Consider the following 18,411-nt stretch of genomic DNA (forward strand, 5'->3'; position numbering starts at 1 on the left):
GATTTATTGTGTTGCTATGTTGCTGCTAGAAGGTGTTTTAGTGTGCTGCTATGAGGTTACTAGGGTATTCAGAGTGTTTTTCAAGCGTATTGCTTTGTGGTTATTAGGTGTTCGGAGTCTTTTTTTAGTCTGTTGCTATGTGGTTGCTAGGTCTCTATGATATTCTGGTTTCTAGATACAACTCCTTCCGGGTCCGGTTGTACCATCTGTCAGGCGAAATCATACTCAAGTAATATTACACCACTCAACTGTAGCACAAATAGTGCTGGATGATGTGTTATGTGCCAGAGTTTGTTAGTTATTGTTAGAGGTTTGTTTAAATCCTTAACTATAAGTATAGCAATAGCAATGGTGATGTTTGTTGTGTGTTTGTGTTGAAAATACTGTCTGACTGATTCTTAGTTACTGAGCAGTTTACTGGAACCATAATCATGATCTTTACTACTGTCTTTCATTCACTAAAGCATGTGTGTGTTTGTATGTCCACCCATAATCTCTTTTCTCTGTCACACAATCCTTCCTTCCTCATTGATTTATTAGCAATCCCAACAATTCAAACATGTGAGTAAACTAATTCCTTGGCCTCCTCAACCGGTTTACCACCAATGAAGGAAGTTAGTCATGTTTGTCTTTATTAGCATGAGCGCACATGTGTGGCCGTCACGTCAAGTGTAAGGAACCGTTGGCAAATAACTAATGAAAAAGCAAATAGTCAGGCCAATAAAACTCATTTAGGATAGGACTTTATTACATCACGCTGACGTTTCGTGATCAATGACTTTGGGGGTACAAAAAGGCTTGGAATAAAAACCAGACAAGAAGCGTTGGACGACTGCTAGAGCGCTACAAGAACATCAAACCGAGGGTGAGTGAAGTTTCTGAACGAGCTTTTGATTGCTAGGAAAAATGGTTTGTCTTTCACCACTAAAAGTTCTCGTTTTCATCTTTTTAAGGTGTGGAAATGTCTCTTCTCACAAGTCTGACGCAAGTGTCCATCCTTGCGATATTTCTCATCCAGTGCGCGACCAGCCTTCCGGTTCTGGGCAGGTCAGGTCACGTTCAACCTCAAAAATGAATTGAATTTTCAACCTCAATCTGATCTTCTGAGCTGTTTCTGAAATAAAAAAAAGTAGTAGTGTAGTTTCAGGCCTGTCAAATCTTATTAGATCTTTATCTCTTTGTCCTTGCATGATTTTCTTCTGTACATTTTTGTTTCTTCCTTCCACTTTCTACAGTTCTGTCTGGAGGTGATAAGAGATTCAATTCTCTTAGCTTATGTTGTTTTTTCTGAAGCAAACATACCAAATAAACTTTTTTTTCCCACAGTTTCACAGTTGATGTATCGGCTCATTTATGTTTTGGCCTTTATCACCACAGGTATCTCGGCGAAGAGGACAGCATCTCAACAACGGACATATTTTCACCTAGAAAGGTGTTATTTCCCAGGGATGATGCAGATATGCTTATTGATGACCGAGACGGGTGGGTCTCATACACTTTTATTGTTAATAAACAAATCACTTTTGTGATCCTGTTAGATCCATGCTTATTTAAGTGCAGGCCGCCCCCTTGAGGAGAACACTGGCTCTTATCAGCAAGTTTCTTGTAGTATCTACTTGTATCCATTGATAAACTTTTAAAATTAGATCTTTCGAGCCTTTTTCTGGAAATAACTCGCATATACTTGTCATATTTGAGTCATTTGAATCAACACTTTGACATCGAACCCGATCCATATCTCCAGGAGATCTGGGCTTCACACGAGGCAGTTGGGCGACATTGAGTTCACAAACAGATATGCTGAACTCCTCAAATCCAAAGCTAAAATCACATCCATCTGTGCCTTCCTGAAACGCATGCAAAGCAGCAAGAAAAGGTAAAGCACCGCTATGCTCATCCTAAACAAATCTCTCAAAAGCATCATTTGATTGACATTATGTATAGTTGAGAAATGTAAGGGAAAGTTTCAAGTATAGCATTCTCTGAACAGTTTGCAAACATTGTTTTCTCTTAACGTCTAATGACTTTCTGTAAAGTGCATAGCTTTTCTCTTAGCAATAAGCTAACCCAGTTATATCAGTATACAAAATGATACTTAGCAATATGTTTCAATACATAACGTATATTTTTGCTCTCAAATGATATATTCTAGCTTGAATGACATTTCATGGTCTGTGTGTTTGCAGCGGCGTCGGTGGAGAAACAGACAGATTGATTTCCCTGATGAGACAGTATGCATGTCCAACCGTGTACCAGTGAAGACTGGCTTCATGTCCAAGAAACATGAAGACAGCAACTTCACAATGTTTGAATCAGTTTTAACATGTTTGAGACAAACTGTTTGTATATATTTGAGTAATTAATGACTTTTTTTCCTCCAAATGTGTCTCATAAAACTGCAGATTCAGTTGCAGTCAATAACATTTCAGATGCAAATTAAACTCTGGATTTGAGAATAGTGACTTGTCTTGTTTATGAAACCACACCTTTAGCTCCTCAAAGGCACATGCTGGTTTATAAATTTAACACTAGACAATAAGTTCATGAGCCTTTATGAGAGCTTTATAGTAGTAAAAAGCTTTCATGCTACTATATAATGTGCATGACTCACAAGATCATAATTAATATACGACCAATCACAGACTGTTGTAGATTATATGAGGTCACGATAAACAAACATGGTATGTAAAGAGGCATTTTATAGACATGGTTCAAAAATAGCATAAGAACAGATTTATTGAGAAGATCTTAACGCTACATGAATATGGTAATCAAAGTGACATACATGCACTGTTAAAAAAATTCCGTAAAATTTATGGTAAAAAATACGGTAGCAACATTTTAGGTTTTACAGTTTTAACTTAAATTTACAGTTAAATACCATAATTTCATTAACTGATATAATGTTAATATACCAACCTAATGAAGTACTAAAATCTGTTTTGTACCTTTGTGATACACTGATAACCACCACCGTTAAATTCACGGTAATTTTTTACAGTGTGGGTCTTTCCTGTATTTGGTGCCTTTTGGACATAAAATGTATAAAATCAAACTGTTTTTAAAATAACCTTTTGAGTAATCATCATAGGTTGATTTTGTTCAAGCTTAGGCAAATAAATGTAAGCATTTATGAAACAAAAGACTAAAAATGTCCACCCTGTTAGGGACAGATACTAATAGAAGTTCTGTAAACTTGTTTCATTTGAAAATATTTCCTTCAATACAATTAAACTCCACTCATTTATTTTGTTATACTGTTGCTGAAACTTAACTGTATTGATTAAGCAGGATGGGAACTAGAAATCTGCTGTAACTGATTCAGTCTGAGTACTGCTTAATATAATAAAATACCAGCATGGCGCCGCAAATGGCAGCAAGGACGCTGAGCTCCGCGATTCTTCTATTGTTTTTGTTTGTTTGTTCTGTGTTTTGTCATTCTTCTATAAGTTTTACCAGAGACGAACTCCTAAACATTACAGTTTTTTTTAATTGGTTTGGTACTATTTTCATAAGTAAGGTGTACATTTTCAAAACGCTTAGCTTGGTAATAAAGCTCTTCTGATTCTGATTCTGATAATCTGTAGTTCACATACCTTTTTCTATTATATAAGCAATTCTATTATTATATTTATAAATTCATGTCCTTTTGTTCATTTAAAAGCTGGTAATAAATCTGGTAACAAGTTATTAAAATATACCCAAAATGGGGGGACAGTAATTGTTGTATTTTTATTTTAAAATGTTTTGTAAAATATACTTCAATATACTTAAAGTTCAAATTATGTTTTTTTTTTTATGACTAATCTTTAAATTTATATTGTTTATAAGAGTAAGATCATATTCTGTACATGGGGACAAGACCCATCTCTTTAACCTGGCTTACACATAACACACTAATACGCTTCTAATATTCAAATCAGTTAAAGGATTTTTAGGCTGCATTAATTAGGTCAGCCAGAACCGGGAACACTTCTCATAACACCCGATGTACTTGCTACATCGTTAGAAGAATGGCATCTACGGTAATATTAGTCTGTTTCTCTCTTATTCCGAGGTCACCGTAGCCACCAGATCCAGTCTGTATCCAGATCAGATGGTCACTGCAGTCACCCGGATCCAGTACGTATTCAGACATTGACACACTATTTTCCTAATTAATGCTGTTCAGTTGCTTTGACACAATCTGTATTGTTAAAAGCGCTATATAAATAAAGGTGACTTGACTTGACTGACTTGACATGAAGGCACCGGATGACCCACATACAGTAAACCTATACAGTATTACCTCAACTGTACTTTTATTGTAAGCAAATTATGAGAAAAAACAACTTGTTTTGGGTTTAATATCCTCAAACGTTTCCCAGTGTAAAATTCCTACAGCGTAACGAGTTGTTTGCTACGACATTCGTCATGCTAATGCTGTTTTAAAGAAGAACTGTATATTGTAGGTAGGTCTAGCAGTAATGTCTTTATCGCATCTTTCATCAGTTATGTGCAATAATATAACAAGATACTTACGTATTACGGTATATGAGTCAGATAAGATTGCTTCAATTGGTTGTTTGAAGATTACCGTTACCGTAAGTGAAAGCTACGCCCACTCATGACTAGCTACTAGCATGTGGGTGAAAAAAATAAAAACTGAAGAATTCATTTATGCTTTTCTAGCTAGTTTATTTCCGTCATAAAGTCATAGAAGCACTTGAATTAGCTTCTAGTGCGCATTATTGGTTTATTTATAGTTGACAAAGTTCCCCATTTATGGCACTTTTTGTTCAGGAATAAGGAATAAAATAACAGCTTTGCGAAATTTGAGCTAAAACATCTTCAACATTTAAATTAATAACCGAAAAACACAATTTGTAAATTATCCAATGCAATTCTTAATACTTTTAACTTCAGTTGTATTTTACAATGTCTGCCTCACGTTTGAAGATGGCCTGAATATAACATTTTGGGAACAACACTGATGCTAACCATCTGCACACAACTAAAAATATTGTTTTGTAAACATCGTTCTTCATTGTGATCATGGTTTATGAGATGTACATGCACATGTAAAGCAGCTGTGTTCATGTCTGAGGCAAAAGTCCACCTGTGCTCATCTTTATAGCCAATAAATCCGAGATAAGCGTCCGTCTCAAAGATTAAGCTTTAAGTCGGTTTCTCATATTAGCTATTGCTAACAACTGCTTGATGGGAATTTGATTCAGTCGGAATAAAGGGATTCGTCTTCGATATTCCTTTATTGATCCATCACCTAACAAGAAAAATGGATTTGAAGCCTAAAGGATCTGCTGCTGTTTTCGTTCTCCTGGTTCTTTTCACACTCAGCAAGTTCAGCGAAGCACAAAGTAAGTGCTGAAAGTTTGAGAATGAAAAATCTTACGTAATCAGGTTTTCTTTTGTAGGCTGAAAGAGTTCAGAACATTACATTTCCCCAGTTATTTGACAGCTGACAAGTTAGTTATGTTTGTTATGATCGTATATAGACTTAAAAAAACAGATGTTAAGACTTTTGGAAATGTTATTCTTGAAAGTATTCAAATTTCAAGTTGTGAGAGTTTGCTAGCGTTGTAGTTATGGTTAACTGTACATCAAGGCAACTGTTTCAAGGTTGATTCAGGAAATTTATTGATTTTATTATAATATTATAAGTGAGTGATCAATGTTTAGGTTTAATCACCTTTTTTTACAACCACAATTTTTACAGTATAGATTTTAGAGTAAGATGTGCATATGTTTTACCATAGATATGGTCTTATTATTTCAAGCAGTATTTTAACTTTACACAAAACTATCATTTTACATGAATTAGAAGTACAGTACACACTCCATAAATTTCTGCTTAATCGTATTTGTATAAAATGTTTTCCCAACCAATTTAAGATGACTTTGAAATGCTTGAATTATAGGCTTGTTTGAAGAAATCCTACAAGTGAAATTGCTTTGTTTCTTCAGCAGTTTTTTTTTTCAGTCATCATGAATTTTTTATTTTTTTTTTGCTTTGTATTTTCTAACATTCACGTTTTTTCAGTGTCAACCAGGACCATTCATGAAAATGTAATTCTGATTTTTTTTCTGAATGACACAGACCTTTGCTCGGTGCCAGATAATTTGCTGGTAATTCTTATTCCGGAAAACAACGCTATTGGAGTCGTAGTTACAACACTCAATGCTGAGGATGGGGTGATGGCCAGAATCACTAGTCAAAATCCAGAGGGTTTCTTCAGCATCAGTGGATACGATCTCATTGCTGAAACTGTGCTGGACTATGAGGTTAATGTTGTATATCTTATAAAGTGTCTGGTGTTCAGCCAATACACTTTACATTGATAATTTCAACGCCTGTTTCCTGGGATGAAAAGTACAAAGTATATTTACTATTTTAAAGGGGTCATATGATGCGATTTAAATTTTTCCTTTCTCTTTGGAGTGTTACAAGCTCTTGGTGCATAAAGAAGAATAATGTTCTTTTTAGCAGCATCATATGACCCCTTTAATATGTCAAATCCATTTTACACCTTACATATGTTTCAATTAAACGAAGTGCTTCATTTTTGTAAAGAGATGTCTGTTCACTCAGCATTAGTCTTGATCTAAACTGGTTTTGGTTGTTTTCTCAATTACCACTTCAATTTAAGTAAGTTTAAGCTTAAACTTATTTACCAATCAGGTATCTGGGTTTTAGGATTTCAGTTTAACATGATGTAGTTTTATTGTCAAAACATTGTAAAAACTGTGATTTAAACAGCACAGCATCAGTTATTATAAGGATGAAATTCTTGAAATCTTGATATTAAAAAGCTGATAAAAATTGACTTTTAAATGCGTATATATATATTTGTTTAACACTTTTAAGTATGATTTCATAGTTTTGAATTGGATCAAATTACTTAATACTTTTTTGACGTACTTATTTCTCAGTACTTTTACACCCTTACCGGTGTCCTAGCTATTCTAGTTAAAAAACTATAAATGTGTAGTTTTAAAGATTAAAATTTTGCCTCAAGTAAATGAGAGCATTTTAATATTTCAAAGCAACCATTTAATTCAGATCCATTTCAAATGCTTTCTGTACAAATTAACAGACCTTTTATGTTTTGTTATTTTCTTAGACATTTAACCCGAGCAAACCTCATGAGGTGCATATTGAGTGTACAAAAGCTGGCTCTCTCTCTGTAAGTAAACTATTCAAGTGGTGTTTTATTTAAGTGAACCTAAAAAAAAACTTCTTGCATTGTAAAGGATTTATTCAACCTCAATTCTTACTTTTTTTTTTGTTTTAAATGTTTGTTTTGATGTTGGTTATTGAGGTCCTGCATGTCATATTTGTATTTTTAGACCACACTGAATCTGAAAATAGCCGTTGAGGATATAAATGATAATCCACCAGTGTTTGCATACAGTCAATACACACTAAACGTTGATGAGGTACTTTTTTCTTAAACTTTTAAGAAACTTTTAAGAACTTCTGTTCATTTATCTATTTTATCATGGCCAATTTTTTAAGATCTGAAAACTTTTACTGATTTTTGTAGTTGTCAAAAGTGGATACCAGTGTTGGCCTGATCACAGCAACCGATCCTGATAAAAATGATAGACTTTACTACCAACTGGATTCTCCTGAGGTACAGCTGTGTCCCCAATACACCTTCTGAGACAACAAAAATCCCAGAGAATGTGCATATAGAGTTTGTATACATTGTATTTCATGGTATACACAAGTGTCCTCTTGGGAATTATGTTCTGAAGGATCTTCTTTTTGGAATTTTAAAAGAGAATTCCCCTTGAATGTTGGTTCCAAATTATTATAGGAATTCCAAATGGAATCCCATTCACAATGTTGGCCTTTGTTCTCTCTCAGGGAGAATATGCCCTGGAGGCCAATTTCAATCCCAACATTCTGGTGAAAAAGTGTCTGGATTATGATGAAGTTAAAAAAGTCACAATGATGCTATATGTGCAGGTAAATTTATCTGACCCAGATTTAATCTTCAAAGATGCTTCTTTTTGTACAAACTACTTTCATTTGATGGCTTTTCAGGACACACCGATTGGATCTACAGCTAGAGTCTCCCACACTGCCTCCGCCACCATTGTAGTCAATATCATAGACATTGACAATCGTCCACCATGGTTCCAGCCCTGTACAGAAACTGAGATTGACACAAGCAAAATCTGCTTGATGTCTGGTTATAACGGGAATGTCAACTTAAACGAACAAGCGGTGAGTTTTCTATCCAAAGCACTTGTAGACAGAGGTCTGATGTTGAGTTAAACCATTTTAAATGTTATATAGCTATGATTATTTCAAAGTGCCCCAACAAACACCAACACACATTATAAAGTTGGCTAATGGATGTAGAAATATCAGGAAACATCTCATTGGATCAGTTTGTTGGGGCAGTGTGAGTTAGCCGAAGGTGGTGGATAGATTTTGAGATTAGCGTGTCAAATGAGAATATGAATGTTGATGTACACCACAGCCAGGTCCTTTGTCCTTGGAGCCAGGTCCACTCTTGGCCATTGATGGCGACAAAGGCAGGAATGATCCTATTGTTTATATATTTCTTGGAGGTGAGATATTTAATTGTCTATTTTATTTTCCTTATGCGTTGAAATAAAGAACTTCAGGATGAGTCGACAGGTTTTAATTAGTACGTTTTACATGTTCAGGAAATGAGGGAGGTATATTTGAAATCAACACTGACACCGGGAGCATCACAATGCAGGAACCAGTAAAAGAGGCAGGAACAATTGTTCTTTCAGTCATGGTGAGAGATGTTTTGAATGTTACATGCAAACAAAAGCTGCATTTTGGAGCCACTGTACATATTATGTATGCTCTTAAAAATAAGGGTTTTTGGCATGGTTCCTTGAAGAACCTTTAACATCCATGGAATCTTTCCATTCCATAAGTGATTCTTTGGATTATTAAAATGTTCTTCACTCTAAGAAAAAATGGTTCTTTTAGGAACTGTTCACTGAGAGGTTCTTCGGGGAACCAAAAATGGTTCTTCTATGGAATCGCTGCAAAACCCACTTATAATAATGGAACCAAAATTTGAAAACCCCAACCAAATTTCCCCTCTGTCTCCTTAGGCATATCAGAAGGAGAACGCTGATCAGTTTGCCACCACTACAGTCATCCTGAAGGTGGTGGAATCCACCAATTTCCCTCCGACCTTTGTGAAGTCCAGTTATGAAGGCTTTATCTCAGAGGATGCGGGTGTGGACAGCCTGGTGCTGGAGAGCAAAACATCCAACAGACCCCTCAGAGTACAGGCTACAGATGAAGACTTTCCTAGTGTAAGAACTCAGAGACATACAGCATTTTAGTCTCTGCATGTGTTCAGTTCAAGATGCAGACTTAATTTGTAAAGTACATACAAAACACATAGAGCAGGATAGTGAAAATTAGTGTAAATCAATCAGAAAGAGTTTTTACATAAACATTTACATTGGTTTTATGGACCTCAAGTCATTCTTGCATAAAGTTTTGCACTGAATTGATTTGTTTGTAAAACCATTCTTATAGAAATCATCACGTTTAATTCAATGCACATTCATTTTTATGTAAATTCATGGATGGAATATTTTGAATTGAATTGTTTGTCACATTTGACATAATTTCTAAAAACATTCTCGCGTAAACTGTTGCCTTAAAATCAATGTTCAAAAACATTCTTTCATAAATCATCACATTCTATTCAATATTCATAAAACCATTCTTAAGTAAATTCTTGGATTGAATTAAATAGTCTGTAAAACAATTTTTACATAAACTGTTGCATTGAATTGAATTGTTTGTGAAACTCTCACATTTCATTGAATCATTCCTTAAAAAAATCTTGGGTAAATTTGTTGCACTGAATTGAATGTTCATAAAACCATTTTTACATATATATATATATATATATTTACTGTGAACTGAATTGTTTGTTAAAAATTAAGCATTTAATTGAATCGTCTTGAAAACTATTCTGAGTAACCATTGCAATAAATTCAATGTTCGTAAAACCATTCTTATATAAATTGTCACATTCAATTCAATATTCATAAAAATATTCAGTAAAATGTTGCATTAGTTTTACCAACTTGTAATTTATTCTTACATAAATCACATTGAATTTAATAATTTGGGGTAAATTAAATTCAATGTTTGTAAAACAATTTTTAATAAATCGTCACATTCCATATTTGTAAAACCTTACATACATGAATTCTTGGATTGAAATGAATAGTTTATAAAATCATTTTTATGTAAACACACATTGTAAAACCACTGTTGCATTCAATTCATTGTTAGACCTTACATAAGAATGTTTTTAATGATTTACACAAATGTTTGCTGAATGATGCCTATTATTGTAATATTTCTGGTGTTAAGTGCTGGATTTCTTTCTTTGTAGGGCATTAATCCTAACCTCAGATTTGAGATTGTTGACGGCACTGACTTCTCAATCACTCAAGAGGGTTTCATACTCATGGCGAAGACGGTTTCCCCAGGCACTGTAAATTTAGAAGTAAGGACTTAATATTTCATACAACATTTCATGCGCTTTAGACATTAGACTCTAATTGTTAGTGTGTGATTTGAAACATTTACGACCATATTATCCATCGTGACTCAGATGAGGGTGGTTGACACAACCAATGAAGAATCAAGCACCGCTTCTCTTACGGTTGAGGTCACTCCAGGTAAGACCAGACCAATACTGCACGCTCTTAAGACACCACCTAAATATGACATGATACAATCCAATAAGGAATAATCAGAAGAGTGGGCTAATCAGGGTACTTTCTGAACATCATAGCTTTTAACGAACAGTTTGAGCTTTTGGTGATCTTCACATCAATCCTTTTTCATTTCAAGCCACTTAAGGGAAACTTGCATAAATAGTACAATATGATTAGCCCATAAACTGAATTTCAAATGATTCACTTGAATCAGTCAACAACAAAGCTCTTGACCGGTGACACCATTTTTCTTCAGGGGTTCCCACTACCACTCCTGCCACAACTATCATGACTTCATCCATTATAACAACAGAGAGCACTGCTAACACAAAGCCAACAGAAATCACCACTGCCACCTCGCACCCAGGTATCACCACAACTACGCGCCCCAGCACAGGTAAACTTACGCTAAGCTAACTAGCATGCTAAATCTTCTGGTGTGCTGTGTCGTATGCCATTTTTGAAATGACATACCATCATAGCACACTATAAAAATATTCATGAATCTAGCACGGCAGTGCCAATCACATGGAATTTGCTCAAGGTTGCATGCTTTATGCTACTGACACTTTTGGATACTGGCTATAGAGGGCTGCAGTGATGACGTTAGCATCACTCTAGTTCACTCTGGATTTTTCCATTAGCATTTGGAATATTGCAGGAAATAAGATCCGTGACCAACAAAGGGTTTGGATTCTTACATGTTTTGTTCACACAAATGAACACAATTTTGAAGCTTAAACACAATCGCCAGAAGCTAATGTAGCTAATGTAACTTCAACGTCACTGCTATTAAGCTTCTGACAACTTTCAATCTTTATTTAAAAGTAATTTTCCCTGAAAGCTTGAGTTATACCTCTGCAAATGACTTTTTCAAGCCAAGTTTCAAGCTTTTTAAAAATCACAAAGTAGTATTACTAAAGTACTTTTTGTTGTAGAATGAAACATGAAAATATCTTGAGCTTTTGTTAACCACAGACCTTATTTCAGGCATTTCACCCAAAATCCATTCGAAAAACCCATTGACTTTGGGACGATGGAACCAGAAGTGCTAAAATGCTAACTTGTTTCTGGGTTTTGGCCTACAAAAATAGTAAATGCATCATCCCTGCAGCACTCTATATGTGACCCTGGACCACAAAACCAGTCTTAAGTCGCTGGGGTATATTTATAGCAATAGCCAAAAATATATTGTATGGGTCAAAATTATTGATTTTTCTTTTATGCCAAAAATCATTAGGATATTAAGTAAAGGCGATTTTCTCAATATTTTGATTTTTCTGCAGATTTTCAAATAGTTGTATCTCAAGCTAAATATTGTCCTATCCTAACCATACATCAATGGAAAGCTTATTTATTCAGCTTTCAGATGATGTATAAATCTCAATTTCAAAAAAAAAATTGACCCTCATGACTGGTTTTGTGGTCCAGGGTCACATATGGGTGTGCACTAATATTTGTGAAAACACAAAATTCAAAAGCATGTGATTCAAAATGAATGCAGTTGTGAAATTCCAGTAAATTACAATCATTTGTGTGTATCATTCTAGTAAACTCACTGAAAGTTTACTTTAAGTATCCCAAAAACATGTTTTTCTTTCCTCTTGTGTGCTCCAGAGGGACAGCAGGTGAAAACGGGTGAGTTCAGTTCGGGCGATATGGCGGCTGTAGGGGCCTCTTTGGCTGTGGTTGTCGTTCTCTGCTTAGTTTGCATTGGATTGATGGTGCACCGCATCAAGGGCCATAACGCAGACTGGAAGAAGCTTTCTGAGGCTAGCGTCTTTCAGAGCACAGTGAGTTTGCATGCAGAAAACTGTTCTCTTTGAGCATCAAACGAATAAATCCTAGGAATGTTCTAGTTAGGCTGAAAATTATTTAACGACTAGTAAATTGTCATGAAACATTCATAAAAACCCTTTTCATATAAATGGTTACGTTGAATTGTTGGTTAAACCGTTGTTTTATGTAACTGCCATATTGAATTTAATAGTTCATTAAAGCATTTTTAACATACATTGTCAGAATAGTAACATCTGATGTATTCTCATGTTTATTGTCATATTGAACTGAAACCCATAAAACCCTGCTTACATGAATTGATGAGTTAATAAAAGCATTCTGATGTAAATTGTCACACTGAAACGCACAAAACTTCATAAAACATTTATTACATAAATTTCCAATTTAATTCAATGTTCATAAATATATTCTTGTGTAAAATTTCGGATTGAACGTTCATAAAAGTTTTTCACATAAGTTGTCAAATTTCTCAATCTAATCTTACATTCAATTTACCAATCGAATAGTTAATAAAAGCATTCAACGTAAATTGCCACACTGAATCATTCAGTTGTAAAACCATTTTAAGATAAATTGTCACATTCAAATTGTAGTATAACAAATCACATTCATTGTTCATAAAACTATTCTTAAGGTTTTTTCTGAATCAAATAGTTCATAATTTAAATCACTTGTAAAACCAACAAATTGTCACATTCCAATTTTCGTAAAACTGCTTTTACGTAATTTTTGGATTGAATTAAATAGTTTGTAAAGGTATTCTCATATTAATTGTCACATTCCAATGTTTATAAAGGCATTCTTGCATTCATTTTTGTATTGAACTGATAAGTTCATAGAAGATTTTTTTCACACTGAATTAAATTGTTTGTAAAACTATATAACTATTTATGTATACTATAACATTTTTGGATCGAATTGAATAGTTCATAAAGGAATTCTCACGTTAATTCATGTTGAATCGAATTTTTGTCACATTCCAATGTTTATCAAACCATTCTTACATACATTTTTGGGATAGTTTTGAATAGTTTGAATAGTTTTTATACGTTTGCACCATAGTTTTTGACATTGAATTAAATCGTTCATAAAACTATATGTTCATACTGAATCAAATTCTCAAATAATTGGTCACATTCAATGTTTATTAAACCATTCCTGTGTCAAATTTCAGATTTAGCTGAACAGACTGTAAATAATATACCTAAATTGTCACCTTCAATGTTTAAAAATAATTTTATGTTAATTTTCTTATTGAATTGAATGGTTCATAAAAGCATTTTATGAAATTTGCTGCATTGAATCAACCCAAATTGTCACGTTCATAAAACCACTCTTGCATTAATTTTTGGACTGAAATGCATAATCCGTAAAAGCATTCTCACATAAATGAATTGAATCAGATTCTTGCATAATTTGTCAGTGTTCATAAAACTGTTATTACATTACTCGAAAACTGGTGAACTATTCCCTTAATGTTAATACTTCATATATCTAGATCATATTTGAGAGTACTTTTTTCTTTTTTAATTTATGACATTGAATTAAATTGTTCAAAAAACTAAGAATGAATTCTCAGGTAATTGGACATTCAATGTTCATAAAACCATTACTTCAGGTGAACTATTCCATTAATGTTAATGCTTTCTATATCTAGAGAATATTTCTGAGAGCATTTCTTTCTTGCTACAGCTCGGTGGAGGCTCAGGTGGTCCTAAAGAGGGTGTGCAGTACAGCAATGGGGGCTTCCAGCACGATGATGATTCTGGGAGTGTGAACAGTAAGATAGCTGCAGACCTGGAGAACAAACTGGAGTCCGGACTAAAGCCGCAGCAGAGACGCGGGTCAGCGCAGAAGACGACGACCCCCAGCAGCCCTCCACCCGACTCCAGCAGCCTGGCAGAGACCATCGACAGTGAGAAGGAAGTCAAACCAATCCTGACCAAAGAGCGGCGCAATGAGGAGGGCTACAAATCGGTTTGGTTTAAGCAAGATATCGACCCCAACACCAAAGAGGAAGTGGTCATCATTCCCGACACCGGTGAAGCGGATGGAGACCGTGAGGAAGATGATGACAGCGAGGGTGAAAACAGCCCTGACGGGGATTCTGATGATGAGGAAGGAGTGTCGTCAGATTTGTAGACCGTTTCTCCAGTGCAACAACTGCAAAACACAAGGACTTGAGTGTCAAATGTTAGACACTTTAGTACAGTCGAAACGTTAAAAGATTCATTATAAGTTAGTTGACTTATGTTCTAAAGTTTTTACAAATGTTTTCCTTTGTCATATTCCGGCTGGGTATCGTTTAAAAATTGTTGATACCGATACCGATACCTTGACTTTGATATCGGTTCCTAAACGATACTTTTTTCAATACCAGTTGTATGAAATCAATTTTAACGAGATTACATTATCTCAAAAAAACGTTGGTTTTATTTTTCAGCTTGTTGACGTTTATACAGACTCAAAGACTCATCTCCTGAGCCACTGCACAAAGGAACAAAATATAACCAACATAATAAATCAGTGCAAATAGTTTTAATAAAGTTCAAATAGTTTTCAGTTTACACTTCTGATAGGCTGGTACCGAACGACAAGACGTTTTTTGATACTCGATGCTATCGAGGCAATTCAGTCGGTGCCTAAAAAGTAGTCTCGCGTAGCCAGACCTTCAGACTGACGGCTGAAGGTCTGGAATCTATGGCAGCTTTCACTGGCCAAGGCCTGCCCATGAAGCTGTTTGAGAGACATGTCAAACAACCAACCACAGTTCGTTTCGTTTCAGCGTCACGTTTCGGGGGGTGGAAATGTCGCCACAATTACAGACCGGTGTGTAAAACGCCAAGGCCTGCCCATGAAGCTGTTTGAGAGACATGTCAAACAACCAACCACAGTTCGTTTCGTTTCAGCGTCACGTTTCGGGGGGTGGAAATGTCGCCACAATTACAGACCGGTGTGTAAAACTCTCGGACGTATTTTAAAGATTCTGTGAACTTTTGTTGTGATGTTGTGAACTTTAAATATTTCACATACTTTTGAGAATCCAGCGTTTAGTTGATCCTGATAAGCGCTCATGGTCACAGTTGTAAATACGACGGCTTTCTTCTTTCCTGAGGGGGTTTGGCGCTACGGCATCTTTGTTTCTAGGCGGAACGTTAAAGAACGTGACCCACACGTCTCCCGGAAATCCTGTATAATTCAACCAATCCAATGAGGACTTCGAAACTCCTGAAGTGTTTCCACTTTTGTGTGCCGTATGCATCAGACGTTCAGCCAACGTGGGCGTGACGTCTGAGGCTGAGACTACCTAAAAAGTATCAAATTCGATACCCAGCCCTATTCCTTACTGTTCTATAAATATGGTAAACAAAATGAATATAATTTTCACTTTCTAGCATGAAAGGTCAACCTGAAATCAAAATTGACCCGGTTTGCTTTCTAAATATATGTTCTTGTTTTTATTGTGAATGATTCATCAGTGCACATTATTTTGAAGGAAAAAAAGGTAAATCTAAAATTTTTCAATATTGCTCAGAAATACATCCGATTATGGAAGTTAAATAGGTTGAGAACTGCATTTCATGTTGACTAAGTGCTGTGCACAAAAACACGTATTAATAGTAAATTAAAATATTTTTGTAAACAATCTATTCTTTGTAGAAAGCAGTTTACTGGAAACATGGAAATAAACAATAATTACTAAAACTGTCATTTATTCTGTCACCAAGCAGATTTTTTTTTTTTTACTTCTTGGTTTACTTATAGTTGACTGCATATTACCCAGGGATAAGAGAGAGCATTTTAACATTGAAATTGCTAATAATTTGTGACCTGTATAATGAGAACTATTTATTTGTGTGTTTGTGACATTGCAGTGGAATGCTGCCCTTTCACATAATCATGCACAATCATAAATTCTTCTATAACAACTTAGATAAGTTTTAATGATTAACCTGCGAACTGTGATCTGTCTGTGAATGCTGTATTATTAGTTTGCATGCTATTATATACTGCAATCTATACCACAAAGAAACACACTGGTACAGATCTTTACAAATGAGTATGACTTCAAGGGTCATATTTCAGCACCCCACAGCAAGAAATATTTTGTTTAAAGAAAATATGGCCTGTCCAACCTTTTGCATTGACCTCAAATTAATTAAAGTGATACATTTATCTCAAAATGTTCCTTACAATAAAAACCTTTTTTTATTTAGTTATTTCTTTTGTTGTATGTACCATTATATCATTTTCAGCACTATAGTACTATAGCACATAGTATTATTATTTTTTGTAAAGAGGGAATAGCTCCATCTTCAGGGACAGTACTAACTGTGTCAAACAAACTCGGTCTGGGGACAAAAAAAAGTAAATGTTGGCATTACAGCAAGTCTGCACCAGGGATGTTATACAGTAGGTAAGTAAAACAAAAATGCCATATTTGTTTTAATAACCAAAGCAACATTCTCATTTTAATTTAGTTTAACTTGATTTACTGAAATAACAAAAAACTACAATAACATTTAATAAAAACAATATAGACAGAAAGAGAAGGTTTCTTCTTCAGAATCCAACAAACTGCAATCAAATCTGAACATTTTACACGTTGATTAGTCGCCCTCTAGTGGAGAAACTAACAACATGAAAAATACAATAAATAAATATTTACCAGAGTTTTTGGGATGTACCCCCAAAACATTTTTGGACACTTAAGTCAATGCAGGAATGTCACTGCATTAGATAACAAGAAGTTACCAAACTAATAGAGTCATATCCTATTCATTAATTTTTATATCAAGTAACTTTATACCAGACCGATATATATAACATTTTTCAATATAATATCGGTATAATGTAAAATAATAGAAAATATCATTTTAAATAAAATTTTTAAATTATAACAAATGATGTCCAACTTTGGAAAAAAAAAAAAGTAGCCTATATGTATTGGTAGATTACATGTAATTTTTATTAGATTATGAATATGTTTCTTTGTTATAGGAAACTATTTCTGTTTATATGTAGCACTATGGTCCTGTGAGGCACAACATTTTGTTACCTTGTATGTCTCCACATATAGCGGAATGACAATTAAGCTCACTTGAACTTGATGTGAATTTGTTTTTTAGGTATGCAGCATGCAGCCTGGTCTCAACAGGAATTTGTTTCTATTTTAAAAAACAACAAAATACATATAGCATTTATAATGCATATTTTCTAAGTCCTATAGGCCTACATATACGTATATTGTATATACATGTATAGATTTAAATACAGAAATGCATTTAATTTAATAAGAATTGATTTGTTTTCTATCATGTTTTATGGATAGGACTGAACGGCAATCATTTAGAAAGTTCTGAGACGCTCAAAGCCTTATGACGCCACAGAGCGCGTTCGAATAGAACTCTCGGGGTTTATAAAGCGCGTGACATTCTTACATTCTTTGTGGGTTTGTTGTAGTGGTCAGTGAGTTTTCACAGCAATGGGACAGCGAGGTACTAAAGTGAGTCCGATGACGGTTGGCGAGGTGTACGATCAACATCTTAGTACACCCCCAAAACCCAGCACCAACACGGCGCTTCAACATCCTCATCCCTGCGATGAGACCCCTGTTGGTGCTGGAGGAGGAGGAGTAGGAGAAGAGGAAGGAGGAGGAGAGGAAGGAGGAGGAGTAGGAGAAGAGGAAGGAGGAGGAGGAGTAGGAGGAGAGGAAGGAGGAGGAGGAGAAGAGGAAGGAGTAGGAGAGGAAGGAGGAGTAGTAGGAGAAGAGGAAGGAGGAGGAGGAGTAGGAGGAGAGGAAGGAGGAGGAGGAGGAGGAGGAGGAAAGGAAGGAGGAGGAGGAGGAGAGGAAGGAGGAGGGGG

At 35.1% G+C, this 18,411-nt stretch overlaps 1 protein-coding gene and 1 long non-coding RNA gene across 2 annotated transcripts; both read left to right on the plus strand.

The window, feature by feature from the left end:
- The first annotated feature begins 745 nt into the window (after nucleotides 1–745).
- On the plus strand, nucleotides 746–1,776 carry LOC107674827 (uncharacterized). Its single transcript, XR_001632539.1, has 4 exons — nucleotides 746–865; nucleotides 954–1,047; nucleotides 1,378–1,482; nucleotides 1,745–1,776. It is a non-coding gene; the product is annotated as an uncharacterized LOC107674827 (long non-coding RNA).
- A 3,499-nt stretch (nucleotides 1,777–5,275) lies between these two features.
- Nucleotides 5,276–14,759, plus strand: LOC107674826 (cadherin-related family member 5). Its single transcript, XM_016468931.1, has 15 exons — nucleotides 5,276–5,357; nucleotides 6,098–6,282; nucleotides 7,122–7,184; nucleotides 7,348–7,437; nucleotides 7,545–7,634; nucleotides 7,871–7,972; nucleotides 8,051–8,237; nucleotides 8,497–8,583; nucleotides 8,683–8,780; nucleotides 9,109–9,315; nucleotides 10,419–10,532; nucleotides 10,641–10,707; nucleotides 11,003–11,143; nucleotides 12,364–12,539; nucleotides 14,239–14,759. Exons 1-15 carry the CDS (start codon nucleotides 5,276–5,278, stop codon nucleotides 14,686–14,688), a joined length of 2,139 nt encoding a protein of 712 aa, XP_016324417.1. The 3' UTR covers nucleotides 14,689–14,759.
- The last annotated feature ends 3,652 nt before the right edge of the window (nucleotides 14,760–18,411 follow it).

Source organism: Sinocyclocheilus anshuiensis, unplaced genomic scaffold, assembly GCF_001515605.1.
Source record: "Sinocyclocheilus anshuiensis isolate Anshui unplaced genomic scaffold, SAMN03320099.WGS_v1.1 scaffold941, whole genome shotgun sequence".
NCBI lineage: Eukaryota > Metazoa > Chordata > Actinopteri > Cypriniformes > Cyprinidae > Sinocyclocheilus > Sinocyclocheilus anshuiensis.

What these genes read in the sequence shown, in the direction of transcription:
- LOC107674826 (XM_016468931.1), top strand. Translation starts at nt 5,276, where the DNA reads ATGGATTTGAAGCCTAAAGGATCTGCTGCTGTTTTCGTTCTCCTGGTT. An exon ending in CTTAAACGAACAAGCGGTGA is followed by an intron (nt 8,238 to 8,496) that starts GTTTTCTATCCA and finishes CACCACAGCCAG; the next exon opens with GTCCTTTGTCCTTGGAGCCA. An exon ending in AACTACGCGCCCCAGCACAG is followed by an intron (nt 11,144 to 12,363) that starts GTAAACTTACGC and finishes TGTGTGCTCCAG; the next exon opens with AGGGACAGCAGGTGAAAACG.